This window comes from Schistosoma haematobium, chromosome 4 (genome assembly GCF_000699445.3).
Source record: "Schistosoma haematobium chromosome 4, whole genome shotgun sequence".
Taxonomy (NCBI): domain Eukaryota; kingdom Metazoa; phylum Platyhelminthes; class Trematoda; order Strigeidida; family Schistosomatidae; genus Schistosoma; species Schistosoma haematobium.
In genome coordinates, this window is record NC_067199.1 from 15,403,690 (window position 1) to 15,424,286 (window position 20,597).

The window sequence follows — 20,597 nt, forward strand, 5'->3', positions numbered from 1 at the left end:
AATTCGAAGAGAAAACAGAAGGTAAGGAGCGTAAAAAAAAGAACAATAACGAACAGATTAGTGTAAGGTTGTGTAATAATAATAATAATAATGGGGGAAACGGAAAGGTACAATCAGAAGAAATCTCTCAGGTGAGGGAGACACAACCACTTTTTATGAAGAAAGTAAAAGAAGGTTACAGCAGGATCGCCACTGGCTTCCATTCTGAGCCGTATCTGATAACGTCTCTAGCCACTGTGTCATACCACCCCTCGGACCCCAGCCAGGGAGTCGTGAAGGGCCAATGGAAGCCAGCCCTTTGCAGCTTTCTTCCATACTACGACACCATGTCATACACTGACCACCTCTTCGCCTTTTCCAACCAGTTCAAGCCCTTGGATGCCCTGGTATGGCCGAGAGTGGGATGGGCTCGCCCTCCCTCTCGAAATGCTCTCACACAGCCACGCGTATACAGCCTCTTCCAGGGAAGTCCTACTCACTGCCTTCTCGTTACAGGGGTGTTGTTTACAAAAATGAGGGGACGAAAAGCGAATGTTCGGCGCTTTAACCGGATTCCAAACCAATGGTGCACATGGGCTCCAGTATCTTGAAGGAACAAATGGCGTATGAACCAATCGTTGGTCACCGGCTGCCATGGGACTTCATTTCCTCACGGTGCTCCAATGCCTTGTGGATCAGACCTTCAGGTCGAGGGCTCGGGGTGTGGCCCCCTAAGGAAAGCACCTGCTTCGGTTTGGGCACCCGGGTAGTATCACAGCCCACACACAAATATGATGAAATGTCGATATTGATGGAAAATACTTGTCTTCCTTCGATCAATAATCAAACGATTCACATTATTATTATTTACGTCATTTATTCACTCTTTTATTCCCATTTTATGTATCCTTATTTTCCGACTTATACAGCAGCTCGCCTATGGTGGGAACTCGGTCTTGTCTAAACGTTCTCGAGTCAATGCCTGGTTGGAAATTGTATGTACCACCAAATACGAATATTGAAGCAGTTTTTCTGAAACCACGTGCACCATTCAAATTTGTATTCACTGCTTGGAAATACAAACCATCTTATTTAACTGTGCTGAAATGGATATATTATCCTGATAAGTTATTTATTGTAGATGTCTTTTTTAGGAAAATCGAAAACATGGGGATTATTTTAAAATAGTAGTAAATGATTGCCCTTGAGTATGTATGAAGAAATGTTTAATACAAAGGAAAATAAAGAAAAAACTGTCGAAAAATCCTATGCAAGGTGACCAATGACCCTCAGTAATTTCATTTTATATGTAATAATTAGTCAGTAAATTACCATCACACCGTCACGATATTTATGACTTAAATCAAACTGCTTATGTAGTATGGAAGATTACAAGAAACGATTGTTTTCTGGTGTGCATACTTGGGTGCTAACGAAAGCCGAACCAGTGCCAGGATACACCAACCTTATTGGTATGTGCCAATCAGCCAGTTATTTTGTCTACTTCATAAAATTTCTACACATATTGTCGATCGCTCGCTATGAGTGAGTACCACTGCTTCTCAATGTGTAGATGATTGTAAGTGAATGCATTAATTGATTGTGTTTTAAGAAACTAATAATATATTATCATAACTTAATCAGTTATGTTATAAAATTTGCGGTCCATTTATTTTATGACAGCCGAAAAAACATCGCTTGACTTCTTAATGAATAAATCACCAGACTCTGAATGTCTATTTCGCTAGTTTTCGTATATTACAATGAGGATGAAAGGGTTGGTGAATCCCAAATTTGTGAGTTTATATTGAACATATTTATATTGTATAATTACTGAGTAACTGGATTGCTATGTTTATATATTCCATTATGAGCTTTTAGTCGATACACTAACTACTGTTATACGACTTGCAGGTCCTAAAATTTTGCCAGTCTTTCACTTACAACTTCTATTTACAGCCTTTTTTGGCTAGTTTATGTATAATTGTTATTCTTCATTTTACGATGTGAAGTGGTCCAGTATGCCTACCACGTCTGTCTAAAATATAAGTATGGTAGGGGCTGGTTGCCGACTTTTAGATTTAAATCAGGGTATAGAGAAAAGTTTAAGTATAACGGGCCAATAGGAACCCAACTGAGTCGGTTCTTGTTATAACCGTTTGTTTGAATGCTTATTGTCTTGGCTCTCTTAATGCTACATTTTGTATTTGGTCGTCGCTGATTGTTATGTCGGAAACGCTTATCACTTATACTCGGAACGAGGGACTTCTGCAATTCCCACGACGCGAACGTAAGAACACAAAGACTAGTATAAGTGGGGATTTATTAACCCCAAAACACGTCGACGACGACAACAACGACTCTAGTAGAAAATAAACTCATTTATATATTGATTGTACACCCATTTTGATTAATAATTAGGATGAAATCACATATATGAAAAATACTTAGAGTTATAACAAATCACATACTGAGCATAGTTCATATCAAAGGAATAGAGAATAAAATATCATACGAGAAAAGAACAAATACCACATTCAGTAATCATTACATTGAATCAAAACGGAAGTAATCTTGAACAAAACTCATAATGAGTAAACCAATCGAAAACTAACTTTTCTTTCCATCATATAGGTTCTGAATCAACATTCCTGGCCAGGAGTGTCACTGGTCAAACCTAGGGCGCTAGACCATAGAATAGCGGGCGTCAAACAGACAAAATTAGCATTAAGATTCTGATTGGTGACTTGACATGTGATATTAGTCAGTCGATTCAATACACGATATGTCTGAGGTGCAATTCATGAGGTTAATTAAGTTAGTTCCCAGCACAATGTACAAAATAATTTTTAGACTAAATAACACCTAATTATAACTTGATTACATATTTCCTTTAAACTATGAGTCTTTCAAATGATTTCATCCGAGCAGAGTCCTAACTCTATAATATAGTATGGAATACCTATATGTTATTCTTTTTGTAAGACTTAACATCAATATCAGAAAAACCATTAAGAAACGCATATTGTAATAATATTTTACTAAGAAAAGAAAATCTGTTGGTATCAATAAATGGAACTAGCTGGTGTAGCCAACACCCAAAATAAGTTTAGATTCTGTATTTCTCCCGACGAACATTCGTGCTCATTTTGAAATTCAGAGATAACATGTTGACAGCTGAAATAATACTTTAATATTTTTGGTGTTACTAGATGGAAATCTTTAAATACATCATTATTTTATACACTAACAAATGGATGTACATAGTAGCTTGTTTCTATGGTATGTTGAAACTGTATGTGCATCGTGTTCTTGATACCTACAAATTACAACCATCATTACTCACCATTCTACAAACGGTATCATACAATGAACCAATAACTTTTTAAATTTGCTTTTTAGTGTGATAATGTATGTATGTAAATCCTAGTATGGAGTACCAAAGGGTATGAATCCATGACCTCATGAAGGATCGAGGTGAATAGTTAATCATTAGACCACTAAAGTAGCATCCAGTGGTATACATTTCCAGCTTTATTCAACTCGAGATCCTAATAATTGTTAATGACTTAAAACCCTCTCAAACATAACTATATATAATTATTTTGAGTTCTCGTTTTTTTTATTTTAACTGAAAATTTGACTGCCAGAATATGAGCAAATCCATCTAAGATGCCATTTATAAACAGCAGAAAAAATTAAAGATTTGGTCTTTTTAACTCAAAAATGCTGAAATGTAAATAAACTTATGCGGATTGAAACAATTCCAGTGGGAGCTATACTTCTTACTTGAAAATAAAGTATACCAGTGATACAGAATGGTGACTACTACTATTACTACCAGTAGGAAATATAATAATACTTAAAATTATCCACACCTATTCTCTGTAATATTAGCTTAAAACAAATAGGTTAGAACTCGAAAGTGACGAAAGATGTCAAACGTTAGAAGGTAGGGTGGCACTTAACATCATAACGAATAAGTCCATAGCTTTGTTATATTAGTGGTTGAACAGTAGACTGATGTTAGTCTTATAATCCCATAACCAAGTGAAAAATGGTTACAGTATCAGTACGAAACATTCACAAAAGATTATTACCTAATTAATTTCTGTTAATGAACAAAATTTATAAAAAATTAATTCACACTATCTTTATTCGAACTGTTTACTGATATTGGATCATCAATATTATTTCGACTATTTGCGATCAATTTGTTTGATTCCGATGTTGTTGATGAATTCACTGAGAATAACCGTTGAGTAGGTATATAGGTGTAGTTTACTGTAGAGTTTGGATGAGAGACTTTACCGTGTAATCTCCATGTACCATATTCATCGGAAACATGTCTTTCAAATACAACATAATCGAGCACATCGACAGCAGTATCCGGATTGCCATATAGTAGGCGCCCAAAACGATTATAAATGGATAAAATCTGTATTATTTCAAAGGAATATCAGAAGAGGTGATAACACTTGACAAAAATATACAAAGAATAAAATTCTAAGACTAGTTAGCTATACAAAAAAAGTGATATACAAAAATCACTGATAATAACATTTCTAACTGGATACGAGCAGTCAATGGGCAGTATACAACTAAGCATTCTGTAAAGTCAGAGGTTTTCAGTGAAAGTCAGCCAAATGTATTTTTTATACCTTACACTTAAATGGACACATAGATCATTGTGTACAATCTAAAGAACAACTATTGACATATTTCAGTCCAAACTAGTTTAATATTTATGAATATCCAAACTATGTATGTCTAAGGGGAAACATGGGATTACAATCAATTGACTGATAAACTACTTTACGCAAATATAACAGTTGCAGATAGAATCAAATTATTTCCGTGTTATCTGAAGCTCAACTTTAAGCTGATATTGTTAATCATTTATGTCACTAAACATAGACTTCGTGTTCGTAAAGCAATAACAAAATCTAATCACAGCTAAACATATATAGCACATTTACAGAACACTCATTTCCGGGAGTATCATAGTAGCAAACTGTACACACATGTAAAATAGAGTTAGCTAAACGAAAGAAAAAGATAAGTATATATATACTAGCAAGGACACAGCAATTCACTGACTTTTATGTAGACTTACGATACTAAACTTAGACTCAAACATTAAAATAAATAGTGTGAATGGTAGTTCGAAGAGCCATATTCATAATTAAAACTTTATACATTCAACTAGTCAATAATATTTATGAATGCATAAATCAAGGAACAATGCTATAATGATAAGTCATACATTAGTAATTAGTTGACCTATTACCTGTTGTGTATAGAAACGAACTGTAACTTGAGCATAAAAATTGCCTTTAGATATAAGCTCCTTGCAGCGTATTTGTACAACTCTAGGTGGCTCAATATTACCCACAAACTTCCATTGCAGAGTTCGAAGTTTTAGGTCAGCAGTCATATCCTAATAAAATAGAGATAACATAAAGTAGTGAAGATCAGAATGTCTACAAAACTTTGATGTTATTATGATAGGAATCATTATGGAAATAAAACATTATTAAGTGGTAAACTGAAGAGGTGTGTTTACAAATAATTTAATAAGATAAGGATTATTGGTACGTAGTTACCAATATTCCCAGAGTATGATTTTTATGTAAATGAGGTGCTAAACAGGCAGACAACCAGTTGATAAAATCGAATGAATTAAGTTGATTAAATAACCATTAAAACAGTCCGCCAAATACTTATCAAGAATTAGTGAGAGTGATCAAACGAGTCAACCACCAGCAATCCAATAACAATCATTTCAAAAAACGGTAGAAACGAAAGTTTAAAAATCCTGTGGGTTATTTAAAAGTCTGACATTTTTCAAAGATTTACCAACCATTCATAGCAAACTTTGATTCCTTTAGCTACACTGGCCCAACTACGGCAAAAAAGACATTAGTGTTCGTATGAAAATATGACAACAACCCAGAAACTGATGTTGGATCGAACTGTAAGAAATAGTACAATGTTCTCTATAAGAGCAGAGGGGCAAGTGAATTGTTACAACATGACTTATAATCGATCTTAGTAATGCAGATTGCTTCTAACTTTATTTTGCTCTCGCTCCCAAAATTGTCTATTTTCAGTTTATTTATTTGTACAGTTTATGCCTAATTCCGGTTAATTATTTTTTAGTATCGCTGCTGATTCATTCTAGCTGTGATATCTGAAAGTATCATTTTGTGCCAGATCCTAAATAATCGAAAGAGGGAAATCTAGTAGAATTAAAGAAGATACATTTCTCAGATTGTGTAATACTAAATCCTTTAAATCAAATAATATCAGTTTAATCGAATCCTATCAACAATACTTGAAGACAGTCTCATGACTAATTTACATAAAATTTCACATCGCAGACAAAAACGATAAATAATAACATTTTCGAAGTTAGGTAAATGACAATTACAAAACTGATTCTCATGGTCCATTGTCATGAAAAACAGTGAATAAGATACACAGCAAGACAATGACACGTAATTTTGATTTTTTTCTAAAATAGCGATAAGCAATCATGAAAGAATGAAAATCGAGTTGAAACACAGAAACAGTTAAGCATAACTTACTACTAGTGCTTTTTCCGTAACTAGTTCAAATAATCGGGATTCATTTTGACGATAACTGAAAGTTAATTCAAACAATTAAGCATGACATATTATAAGTAATACATGAAATAACTTCATGACTGTAAGTCAATTTTTCTATATAGAAAACAAAACAAACTATCCGGAATATACATGCTCAATAGTTTATATTTAAAGGCTCCCACTGGATGAAGTTTTGCATCTATATTTGTTAAAACTGAATATACCGAAATAAATATAAGATAGCTAATCGTAACTGTAATGCCTAATGTCTGGAGTACTTTTAGCCATTTAAACTATACTCTGAGAGTTGAAGGATCTTTACTTAGAAAAATGATAACGCCTCGTCATAAAAGCCGAGGTTCCTTGAAAGTCACAAGACCGCTACTTCTTTTGATAACCAAAACACATGAAATTTTCGCACAATAGGAGAGTCCGAGAAGACCACGTATTACGTATGCCTGAACACCGATTACCATGAGGAGCAATAATGACTAGTGTTTGAGACATGGAGGAGGCAGCTAAAACGAAACGTGGCATCAACTCATAAAGCCACGGACTTCTAGTCTCAGCTATGTTGGCAGATGCGGACTACTTGGTTAGGGTCTGTGCGAGTATTGTAACAACAGTTGGAGACTCTAGGTTACATGGCTCAGAATCGATCACTCTCTGCCTTCCCTTAAAAAGCGAAATTGCTCTATAACTTTCTTTCTACGAACTAATTCTTTCTCCCTGTATCATATCATTGCGGGCAATCTTTTTTTATATATTACTACCATTGATGTAACTACTTTTATGAATTTGGTGTCTATCTTGTTGTGCTATTGAGGTGTGGTAATTTGGACCTATGCATATATGTGCTTGATCCTACGTCGTAGCTGGCTGACTGAATCGAACAGTTGAGGAAATGAGGAGATACAACCTGACAAGATAAAGTCAGCAGTCATCGACTGTAGCAGAGAATAAACCTGCTTCCATCAGAAGAGAAAATTACAGAAAGACGCTGGAGATATATAAGTCACACGGAAATCAACAAACTTGACCACAAACTAACTCCTAACTTGGAATCTCCTATGCAAGAATAAAAGAGTCAGGTCAAAAAACATGAGCCAGGAACTAAAGGCAAATATCAAGGATGAAAAACACTTGGGAAAAGCTGGAAAGGAGAGCCCAGGATAGTTGGTTGAAGATCCCCGGTTAGTGGCCTGTTCCTCACGAGGACTAACGGAGGTAACATAGATATATATTCATGCAATAGTAAAACTTGCCATAAACTAAACGCTATATACCAATTATATGACACTTCGGAACAGTGGCTAAGGCTTTCGACTTTTGTTCATCGAATCGCAAGTTTGAAACCCCCTACACCTATTTCAATACGGGAGATCGAGTAGTATAACTAGCCCCCATAATTAGAGTATTGGGCGAAGCCAAGCATTCACACATGTACCTATTATGATTAAATAATATCATAGAAACTTTAGTGGACATTACATATTGGTTCGCTAATGTTATTGTGATGAAGCTTCTCCTACAAACATCACCATATCAGATACTGACAGATAGTAGACTATAGCAGTGAGACATGTTTTTCATCTACTCTTAAAACGCAATCAAAATAGGAAATAAATTACTCACAGGTCGACACAAAGTGGTAAGTGGGTGTTACTTGGACAGTTCAGGGATATCTATACCTATTTTGGAGAGTAGCCATGAGAATGACACTTATGGTAACAGTACGACTGTAGTGAAAACTTCGAGAAAAGTTACATCATACTGTAGAAATTTTAACAATTAATTATTTCAATCCATGTAAGTAACCAAGCAAACCATTGTGCATTTGAGTTTGATCCAGCCGTTCAATTTGAGAGTTAGTGATACTACCCAGATACTTAAATTGGAGTCGTAGGCTATGACTTAGTGGTAAAAACAGTTGGTTTAAGACAATTGTGTCTCAAACATATATTCTGCACTGGATATTTAGCTTTTTTGTCTTCGGAGTATTGACACTTATAATCCCAAAGTATGACTTGAAGCTGAGTATATGAAACTTTGTTTGATTATATAATATAAAGATAACTGTATTTTTAGCATTATAAATCGACATAAGATTTAAATGCCCCCGAATGCCCTGGTATGGCCGAGAGTGAGGAGAGACCGCCCTCCCTCTCGAAATACTCTCACACGGCCACGCGTATACAGCCTCCGCCAGGGAAGTCCTACTCACTGCCTTCTCGTTACAGGGGTGCTGTTTACGAAAATGAGAGGACGAAAAGAGAATGTCCGTCACTTTAACCGGATCACAAACCAATGGTGCACATGGGCTCCAGTATCCTGCGGGAACAAATGGTGTATGAACCAATCGTTGGTCACCGGCTACCATGGGATCGCATCTCCTTACGATGCTCCACTGCCTTGTGGGTTAGACCTTTAGGTCAAAGGCTCGGGTAGTGGCCCCCTAAGATAACCACCTGCTTCGGTTTGGGCACCGGGGCAGTATCACAGCCCACACACAAATGATGAACTCTCTACGTCTATGGAAATTACTTTTCTCGCTTCGAAAAACAAGCAATTGATTCAAATTATTATCATTACAATTATTGTCATTATTAATACTATTATTATTATTACTATTATTGTCATTACTGTTATTATTATTATTATTATTATTATTATTATTATTATTATCCACATTATTCACCCTCTTTTATACTTATACAGCGGCTCCTCTTTGGTGGAAATTCGACTGTATCTAAACGTTTTCGTGTCACTGTCCGGTTGAAAATTGTATGTTACCACCGAATACGAGGACTGAAGCAGTTTTTCTGAAACCACGTGCGCCATTCAAACTGGCTGCCTTCAACGTTCGCACACTTATGCAGGTCGGACAACAGATAGGGCTGGCTATGTCTTTGGAAAGTCTTCATATCGATGTCTGCTGTCTATCCGAGACCCGTATTCAAGACTCTGGTGAAGTACTACAAATTCGATCTCCATCTGTCGCTTCGAAAAGCTTGTTTTACGTGCGTTTATCCGAGGAACCTGTTCAATCTTCGTTTGGTCTTGCTGGCGTTGGTGTCGCACTAAGCGCTAGAGCTGAGGCAGCACTAATCGATTGGATCCCCATTAACAGTCGGTTATGTGCTGTTAGATTAGAAAGTTCCATCAAATTGAGAAGAAATCGGCGTGAGAAACGATGTCTTTTCGTCATCTCCGCCTAAGCCCCGACAGATTGCGACCCGGATGCGATCAAGGATGAGCTCTACCACCAGTTATCTGTTCTTCTCCAGAAAGTGCGTTCGACAGATATTGTAGTACTAGCCGGAGACTTGAATGCTCAGGTCGGGCGTCTAGACACAGAGGAGAGTCGTTTGGGTGGCCGATGGGGACTTGTTGGTCGCAGGACAGATAACGGGGACCGTCTACTGCAACTTTGCACAGACCACAACCTGTTTCTGGCTAGCATGAACTTTCGGCACAGTCATTGCCGATGTGTCACCTGGCGTCCTCCCTCTGAATCTCAAGCCTGGACTCAGATTGATCACATCGCGATCAGCTACCGCTGGCGTGGTTGTGTACAAGACTGCCGCTCCTTTTGGAGTACCTATCTGGACTCTGACCATGCCTTGGTCTGCGACAATCTTGCCTTACTTTTCAGTGGACAACGAAGTGACCACCATCAACGGATTGATATTAGCAAGCTGGTTGCAACTTCTGTTGCAAGTAAGTATCGAACCAAGCTAGCCTCTAGGCTAGCTACCACTCCACCGAAAAGTATAGATGAGCATTGGTTGCAATTGCATGACGCCATGAAAATGGCGGGTACAGTCAGTTGTGGGTTTGCGAAACGTCCCGCTTATAAGCACTGGGTTTCTGCAGGTTCCTTACAACTCATCGAAGTCCGTCGGTCTACTCCGGGTGACCGTGAGTTTGATCACAAACAACAACTGTTACGTAATGAAATCGGGCGAAGCTTGCGTAAGGACCGAGAAGCCTGGTGGTCGAAGCGTGCTAATGAGCTGGAAGCAGCAGCTGCATCTGGTAACTACCGGAAGCTCTTCCAACTCATCCGAGTCACTGGCAGCAAGAAGTCTGGTGTGAGTGAAACAATCTACGAGGATGATGGGATGCCAATCACTAACATCCATCGACGTCTTGGACGATGGGCAGAATTTTCGAAGGGCAGTTCAACTGGCCTGCTGCTCCGGCAACATCAGTCAGACTGTCCTGCCCTCCATTGCAGGTGACGACTGATCCACCAAACGAGGAGGAAGTCCGCAAGGAACTCCAACTCTTGAAGCGTTACAAATCACCTGGCCCAGATGACTTACCTCCGGCTCTTTTTAAAGATGGTGGTGACTTTTTGACTAAGGAATTGACGACGTTGTTTACAAAGATCTGGGAACTAGAGAGTTTACCAACGTCATGGAATGAGTCGATAGTTGTCCCTATCTTTAAAAAGGGTTCACGTCGTTCTTGTAACAACTATCGGGGGATAATCTACTTCCGATTGCGTCCAAGCTATTGGCTTCCGTCATACTTCGTAGGTTGTTCAAAACTCGAGAAAGATTGACTCGCGAGGAGCAGGCTGGGTTTCGTTCTGGTCGAGGATGTATTGATCATATGTTCACCCTCCGCCAAATGTTAGAACACCGCCATACTTATCAAAGGCCAACAATCGTAGTGTTTCTTGACATCAGGGCTGTCTTCGATTCGTTGGACAGGACTGTTCTCTGGGATTTTCTATGGAAGAAGGGTGTGCCTGAGAAGTTTATTAACATCCTAAAAGCCCTATATAAAAACACCTCAGGCAGAGTGAGGGCATACAACCAACTCTCTCCATTGTTCCATTCGAGCAGTGGGGTTAGGCAGGGTTGCCCAATCTCATCATTCCTCTTCAACTTTGCCATCGATGACATTCTGGAAACAGCTCTGATGAATGTAAGTAATGGCGATGTGGATCTGTTGCCTGGAGAAAGACTTCTCGACCTTGAGTATGCGGACGATCTTGTCTTACTGTGCGATAATGCCCAAGCCATGCAATCCTCACTTAATCAGTTGGCAATCAGTGTCCGTAGGTATGGTATGTGCTTTGCACCTTCGAAGTGCAAAGTACTTCTACAAGACTGGCAGGATTCCAATCCTGTACTCACCCTGGATGGTGAGCAGCTAGACGTAGTCGAGAAGTTCGTGTATCTAGGTAGCTGCATAAGTGCTGGTGGGGGTGTGAGTGATGAGATCAATGCACGTATAGTGAAAGCCAGAGCGGCTTATGCCAATCTGGGCCACCTTTGGTGCCTTCGTGATGTTAGTCTGGCTGTAAAAGGTCGGATCTACAACGCGTCGGTGAGAGCAGTTTTGCTCTATGCTTGTGAAACCTGGACTCTCCAAGTTGAGGACGTTAGACGACTCTCTGTGTTTGATCATCGCTGTCTCCGAAGGATTGCTGACATTCAGTGGCAACACCATGTCAGTAATGCAGAGGTTCGGCATCGTGTGTTCGGGCACAGAGATGATAATTCAATTGGTGTCACCATCTTGAAACACCGACGTCGGTGGCTTGGACATGTTCTCTGAATGTCGTCCCAGAGAATTCCACGTCGTGCATTATTTGCCGACTCTGGGACTGGTTGGAAGAAGTGGAGAGGTGGTCAGTGCATGACATGGTGCCGTGGTATGAAAGCTGCAAAGGACTGGTTTCTGTCGGTCCTTCACGACTCCCTGGTTGGGGTCTGAGAGATGGTGCTACACAGTGGCTAGAGACGTTATCAGATATGGCTCAGAATGGAAGCCAGTGGCGATCCTGCTGTAACCTTCTTTTACTTTCTTCATAAAAAGTGGTTGTGTCTCCCTCACCTGAGAGATTTCTTCTGATTGTACCTTTCCGTTCCCTCATTTCTACCATACTACCACCTTACACCAATCTCTTCGTTATTGTTCTCTTTTTTTGCGCTCCTCAGCTTTTTTTCTACTTTTCTTCGAATTCTCATTGTTTTGTGTGGCGCATATATATTGGCGCTCTCTTGTACCAATATCCATGTGTTCAAATAAATATATCATTACTCCCGGTTATCCTTAATTGATAAACAACAAACAATAGGGTCCTGAATTATTTTTGGAATATTGTAACTAATACACGCACCCAACATACGAAATATATGACATATATTTTCATATGATACATATAATGGTTTATAAGTTGATATAAACTTACTTTTGTAACAAATCATGAGCTTCAACATAAATATTTTCAGCTTCAATAGCAAACTGTTTGGAATTAAATGATGGTTCATTAGATTTTAGCAGTGATAAATCCTTATAGTTTTTTCCCTTATTAAGAAGATTATCTTTTAAAATAGTCAATCTCTAAAAGCAAAAACAACGCACATTGCAAACATTGTCATTGAAATGTAATAACTACCTTTGTTGACAGCAATGAACTTTGACCATCACCATCAGGAGGGATGTACGGATCAACTATAGTTCCTAAGAAGACACCAGACAAACAGACAGTAGTTTACATGCATTATTCTGCTTTTAATGGGAGGAAGTCTATTTAGTATGTTAATAGTTACTTCAGACAAGACAGTGAGTATACACTTTTCAAATGGTTAGCAGTGGATAATATGAATTTTTTCATATAAATAAAAACACAAAGGTTATCTTTGCATAAAAGTACCTAGTTGAAATCGGTTTAGCATTCATTGAAGTCAGAAAGATAAAACAGCCAAAAATACCAATCACTGAAATGTGAATCTTTGAACCTATCACTATCCAACTGTATTCTAACGATGCCCAAATACACTAAAACATTCATAACTTAAGGATAAAAATATAGAGAGTGGTAGTTAGTATATTGAAAATAGTTTGGATGCTCCAGGTGTACCGATCCCTCACATGATCGACGGTACATTAGGTATTAGGAAGAAATACTTACATTGCCCAGCGAATAAGTTATACTTGTTGGTTGTAACAGTTTAATCTTGTGATATGAGTAGTATTTATGCAGTAAATTACTGACTGATAAGTCTTAACTAGTGCTCAGTCTAATTTATGCAAAAACCGATTATTAATCATTAATAAAACATACAAACATCAGTGCACCTGAAAATAGTGTTCAACATATTTTTGGCACCAAACCAAATTCTCATCTAGCCTCGTCGTCCTCTTCCTTAAGTCAAGCCCTATCATTACAACTGTGCTGTCATACAGTCCACGAAAATTCCACTATACACTTAAATATATGAATCAATATTAGTCAAACGAATTTAAAAGAAGTTAACACACATAGGATATTTATTCCCAATTTTAACAGAGGGAAACAATCCTAAGTTCACGACAAAAGTGACTGTTTACCTGTATGTCCAATATTTATTGAGCGATCATAAAAAAGTAGGGGAGGTAACATTCCATTTCTACGTAACCTTCTACGCAAATCTGATGTGCTTTCATTCTCATTGGCGTAATCATCTCTGAGATCAACTGGTGAATCATACGGTTGCATCTGACGCATAAGCCTGAATTTAGGCACCCATGGTTTATGTCTAATAAATCTGACATTACTGTGAAACTCAAAAATATATTTGTGACTGAACACTGTGACACATCTCCACCTTTGAAAATGAACTAGTTAAGAAATATACCATTACCACATAATCCAATGTTTGAAAGTGAGAACACACCACAACTACAGATGTAATAAAACCATATTATTACATATGAACAGCAAAAATGTTCAAAAAGGGTATATATATATATATATACATAAACACTCAGCTTTGAAAATGAAGTATGAATTACAACAAAAGGGTGTTCAAATATGTAATGGTAATGAATTTAACCTTGAAGGTATGTTACTCAGTGGGCTAATGTCAAAATTGGAATCCCAGGTATGACGAACAGTGCGAATATTTCTGAATAACGCCTAGAATGCTTGAGATCATAGCAAAAATCTGTGTTTCCAACATTGGGCGAAAGTGAGTATTAAGTTAATCAAATCCTTAATTGTCCATCGACTGGTTGTATATTACAGGAACACTATGTATGAATCTCGACTGTAAACACCCAATCTTGAAACCAAGCTTAACCTCTTGAGATTATATTCCATCCATTTACCCGGATACGGCCGATGGTGGGGACATTCAGCTCTCCCACTCGAAATGCTCTCACATGGCTAGAAGTATACAGCCACTGCTAGGGAAGTCCTACTCACTGCTTTTTTGTGGCGGGGGGAGGGTTGTTTACGAAATAGAGAGGACGATAAGAGAATGTCCGGAGCATTAACCAGGTAAATGAACACAGAGGGTCCACCTAGGGGAGTTGGAAAACCCTGATTCCAAACCAATGGTGCACATGGGCTCCAGTATCCTGAAGGAACAAATGGCGTGTGAACCAATTATTGGTCATAGGCTTCCATGGGACTGCAACTCCTGGCGATGCTCCACTGCCTTGTGGATCAGACCTTTGGGTCGAAGGCTCCGAGTGTGGCCCTCTAAGAAAACCACCTGCTTCAGTCCGGGCAGTATCACAACCCACACACAAATCAAGTGACTTGTGTTGCGCATATGTATTCGGTGCCCCTTCGTACCAATATTTGTGTTCAAATAAATAAAATAGCCCTCATTAAATCTTGAAGTGGAATCCGTCTATGCACATAGTTACAAGGAGTTTTCGCATAATAGTTGATATCACTTGATGACGAAAACTTCAATCCTGACCCCAAATCTTCAACCCTAATCAAAAGCATTAGAGGAGTTATAAAATCAAATTCAGTCATTATGAGGATTCAAGGAAACGAATATTCAACATAGGCGGCCTTACTTATTGTTGTTTTGGCATTCTACGGGTAGAGTAACTTGTAGAAGACTTCAGTGAATCCATAAGCTGTCCGAAATTTCTTTACACTTTGTAATATTATTGTTCGCTCTACAACCTGATTAAAAAAGCCTCTCTCTGATTGACTATGAACTGAATCAAATCTGTTGTTTCAAGCTTGTTTAAAACAAACCCTACATATGCCAAACTTTATGTGAAGACAGAGAATGAGGACCCGATTCAAGTTTATCTAGGAATACGATTACCATAATCATGAATCAAGTGATGAAAAACCACGAATCGGTCACCTATTACCGTGGGACTGAACTCTCCATAGCGTTTTTCTGAGGAGCGCAAGAGTTAGGTTGGAGAATGAGCAAAACTTGTTCATGTGCATTGGGTTTATGTGGATTTTATAACAACCTAGAACTGCTATCGTCATTTACTTCCGAGAATTATAATTCTCCTCTGTACTTGAACATTTCTCATATTTATTAAGACTTCTAATTTAAATCAATTTTCATCTTCAATTCATAGTAAATGGAAGTTTAGGTAAGTCTACATAATTGAAGATTATTGAACACTTTTTAAAATCGACCTAGTGTACATGACAACTTCTGTAGTAACATGACTAGCATCTGCCCATATTCTCTCATACAAATGATAATCCCTTTGATGTGAAATAATAGGCCTTCCTACAAGATTGAATCGCACGCCAAAACCTGCATTGTCTATATCCATTAATTTGCTAACATAACAGATCAGCTGACATTCTCGACACTCATTATGGTAACTTACTTATGACATTGGTTATCAACCAGAAAATATCAGCTAAATACTGGAATTCAGAAATACCTGCCGATAAAAATCAGTTCTGTTAACTAATATAACAAATTATTGCATGAAAAGACAACTATACCTACCGGTAACGCTAAGATTTGAAAACGCAACTAGTCTGTCTGATATACAATTTCTTTCATCTTCGTAAAAAATGTCAGGTTTTATTTCATGAAATCGTGTATCCCCGTACTAACGATTATCCGGGTATCTTTTGGAAAAGCTTGACATTTCTTTGGGAACATTAATTGGACATCATGTACCAATATTTATTGTGTTCCAGAACCAGATTTGCCAAGTTAGCACAGGACTACGGCCAGCGCTAATGCTTTTCTAGTAAACTTCTGAGAGTGTCCAATCTTCTCTTGAATGGGTTTTTTGAAGAAGTGGGCACCACTTCTTCGAGTATCAGGTTCCCAGAATTGATGACTCAGTGTGGAAACCTGTAGGCCACGGGTATACTATTCGTTCTTGGCTTTTCTACTCGCCTGTTATGTCCACTGAGTTGTCTCAACCCGGTAGAAAAAGAAGGGAGGATATATCAGGTTTAAAATCATTTCTTATTATATACGTCAAAATCAGATCACTTATTAATCGGCAATGGAATTGAGTAAAAAAGACTCGCTTTGTATGACAAACCCCAAAAGTTCATGAATTGCACGGCTAGATTTCATCCGTACTTTTTTTTAGAATATCTGAATCCCCTTTAAGTCCAGGGCTTGCAGCTTGAATGCACTTTTCAAGTTTCGATATCTTGAAGGTTGTGCATACTGTGGTGAACATATTAGTAACTAAATTGATAAATGTCTGTTTTAAAGGGTTCCAAACCATTTGATTACTATGTCGGATCAGTGTAATGGGGTCTTAAGATCGTGGCTCACTGTCACCCTTAGATCCTTGTTAGATCGAACTACGTGAACACTTACTTCTCCTATACTATACCTATCTGACTGTGTATCCACAAAGCGTATGTAGACAAACTGCCGCGATGATATGCACCAGCCACTTTTTGGACCAGCTGATTAAAACATCTAGATCAGACTGAAGTGCACATTCATCTGCGTCCCCTGTTGTTTTGCACCACTTGTTTGCACCATTGGCGTATAGTAGTACTAGGGACTCAAATATACTTAGTAGTTGACTTATATGCAATATAAATGTAGAAATTCCGCTAATGACTCTTCTACGGTTACTGACGGTTTCAAGTCCATACGACGTAGGATGGTTTGATACGGAAACGGCAGTCTCATGCCATAGAAAGCACCTTGCTAAAGAAACGCTGACCAGTTATACAGAATAAACCACTTAAACTCTGCCCTCCCCGTTGACTGAAGAACAATGATGCCTCATGATGAAAGCCGAAATTATTCAGAAGTCACGAGGACGCTGTACCTTCTAGCAACCAGAGCAACGATTTTTATAAGTACATGGAACTTTCGGATAATGTAGGAGACCGAGAGGACAAATCAAACATCTGCTTAAATGAGGAAAATCCAGTTGACGGTGCTCGGAATAAATGAAATCCATTGGCATGAAGCTGAATAGGAAAGATTAGAATCGGATGAGATGTTGCCGTATTCCTGTCACGAAGAGAACAATGATCCACACACTCAGGGAGTTGCTTCAATGCTGTCTAGGGACACACGTAAAGCATTTATTGGATGAGAATCTAATGGATCCACAATCACGAAAGCATCTATAAAAAACAGAAAGGGATCATAATGAATGTTATCCAGTGTTTTGCACCCATCAGTGATAGCAATCAAGACGATGAAGACCGGTGTAATGTGAGGCTGCAATCAATTGTAGAGAAGTGCTTAAGAAAATATCTCACTATCCTGATGATAGATCTAAATGCCAAAGTCGGAATGGACAACAACCGTCATCAAGGTATATAGGGACGATATGAACTGACCGAGAGAGGAGAACGGGAATATGTATCGAAAAAATCGGTTATAGGTTGCATAATACTACTACAAGAACGCATACACAAAGCGACGTTGGTCTCGACGGATCATACCACGGAGAACCAGATCTATCATGTTTGCATTACTAAAACATTCGGAAGGCGAATATATGGTATGAGAATTAGGAGAGGAGGTGGCATAGCTTGAGATCATCACTATCTAGTTGCTTAAAAGATGAATATGAAGCGAAAGAAAAACTGAATAATTGGGGAAAAAGCCTTGCAAGTGTTCAATAAAACCTTTCTTCGAGATACTAACTAATTCAACATAACTCTCAATAACAGGTTTCAAGCCTTACAGGATTTACTCAAATGAAAAGGGACAAAAGAAGCACTAACTACAACGTGTGAGGAGATTCTGGGTCACGAGGAGCACCATCACAAGGAATAGTTCATTGTTGATACACTGGATAAGATTCAAGAAAGGTCGAACAAGAAAGCAGCAATCAATTTCAGCCGAACGAGAGCAGAGAAAGTCTAGGCACAAGATGAATACACAGAAGCAAGCAGGCAAGTGAAGAGGAACCAACAGACAGAAATGCATGAAACAGAAATGACAACGGTAAAAGCCTCAGGAAAAGGAAAGATGAAACACAAACCTTCCTATAGATGTTACTCCACCAACGACCGAAGAAATCAGTATGGCCATCGGACGAATCAGGAATGGGAAAGCATCAGGACTTGGCTATATACCAGCTGAAGCACTGAAGTCAGACTTAGCAGTAAATACTAAGATACTCCACATTCTCTTCAGTAAGATTTGGGATGAAGAACAAGTACCAACAGATTGTAAATTAGGTCACCTGATCAAGATATCAATGAAAGGTGATCTCAGAAAGTGTGAGAACTCCCGAGGCATCACTCTTCTCCGAATTACGGGAAAAGTCTTCAACAGGGTGTTGTTAAACAGATATAGACATCCAACTTCGAGATCAACAAGCTGGATTCCATAAGGATTGATCATGTACCGACGAACTCGCAACACTACGGATAATCATGCAACGATCAGTTGAGTGGAATTCACCACTCCACATCAACTTCATTGACTACGAGAAATCATTTTAGAGCGCGGACAGAACAACACTACAGAGGCTTCTCCGACACTACGGCGTACCTGAGAAGATAGTCAACATCATGCAAAACTCTTATAATGAATTAATATGCAAAATCGTACATAGAGGACAGCTCACAGAATCGTTCGAGATAAAGACCGGTGTCAGGCAAGTTTGTTTACTCTCACTCTTTTTGTTTCTTCTGGTGATCGGCTGGATTATGAAGATGCTAACATCTGGTTGAAGCACGGGATACAGCGGACAGCCAGAATGCAGCTGGACGATCTAGACTTCGCAATCTAGCTTTTCTATCGCACGCGCAACAGCAAACGCAGAAGACGACTAGTATATATATATATATATATATATATATATATATATATATATATATATATATATACGCCCATTAAAAACAGTCAAGACTGATAAGCGAATAATTAACAAAGTCAAAATATGGCTCAAGTAGAATGAATAGATTGGTTTGTCCAAAAACTAGAATAAAATATATTATGGGCTTAAAATAATGACTGACACTACAACACACATGAATTAGTAATCATTCTCGTAGTAAATTTTCCATTGCATCAGATCGTCATGAATAACTTTGTTTTTCTGTAAACAAAAAAGAAAAAACTGTACTCATTTAAAATTTTCGTGGTCCTTTATTTTTGTTAGTAATTGTGGCTTTAGATTGTTTCATGTATATGAATGCAAAACGAAAACATTTTCACTCTGTTAGAATATAGTTTGTGGTAAGAAGCTATGTTTACATGGTCCAGAACTAATATTTAGGACAGTTCGTTCGTTTTACATCACAAATATCCATTGGAATATTTTCGATGTGATGTGAAAATCATTAAACATTTGGATTGTAATCAGTCATAGTCGTCGCATAACTGAATTAAAGGAAAACTGTCTTCGTATTGCGTACATATCTCGATAGCACCTAAAAAGTCACTACTTTTTTAATATTTATGATCATACCCCTAAATTTTACTGTTAGCAGTACAGAAAATAACTAAGTCGTTTTAAAGTTAACACTACTTTTCGTCTTTGAAATTAGCAAGTATGACAGATTCTGTTTGGCTGACCGGAAGTTATAGTTTTCAAGGATATCGTTTCTTATTGTGTTCTTTGATTATATGGTTTATTTAATAATTGCATGATGTTGGTGGTATTAGACAATTAGTTTATAGTTAGAATAAATCAGAGTGATGTAGAACACAATTTTTCAACATTAAAAATATCGGCAATGACTTAGAAATGAAATTTACCTCTATAACTTGCATAATATGAATATATGCGTTGATTACTCTGGCATTAGTTTGAGTCAGGGTCTAT

General features: G+C 38.0%; 1 protein-coding gene across 2 annotated transcripts; it reads right to left on the reverse strand.

The window, feature by feature from the left end:
* Positions 1-26: 26 nt before the first annotated feature.
* On the reverse strand, positions 27-16,360 carry MRPL45_1 (39S ribosomal protein L45, mitochondrial; the record flags this gene model as incomplete). Of its 2 annotated transcripts, XM_051215776.1 has the most annotated exons (8): positions 16,200-16,282; positions 14,237-14,274; positions 13,944-14,200; positions 13,009-13,073; positions 12,802-12,953; positions 6,570-6,624; positions 5,270-5,419; positions 27-4,417 (listed from the first exon to the last, which is right to left on the reverse strand). In XM_051215776.1, exons 2-8 carry the CDS (start codon positions 14,239-14,241, stop codon positions 4,118-4,120), a joined length of 984 nt encoding a protein of 327 aa, XP_051066312.1. In that variant the 5' UTR covers positions 14,242-14,274; positions 16,200-16,282. The 2 variants fall into 2 exon arrangements, with proteins under 2 accessions (XP_051066312.1, XP_051066313.1); XM_051215777.1 differs by lacking the exon at positions 16,200-16,282 and adding an exon at positions 16,325-16,360 and having other exon boundaries at positions 4,118-4,417; positions 13,944-14,274.
* Between the last annotated feature and the right edge of the window lie 4,237 nt (positions 16,361-20,597).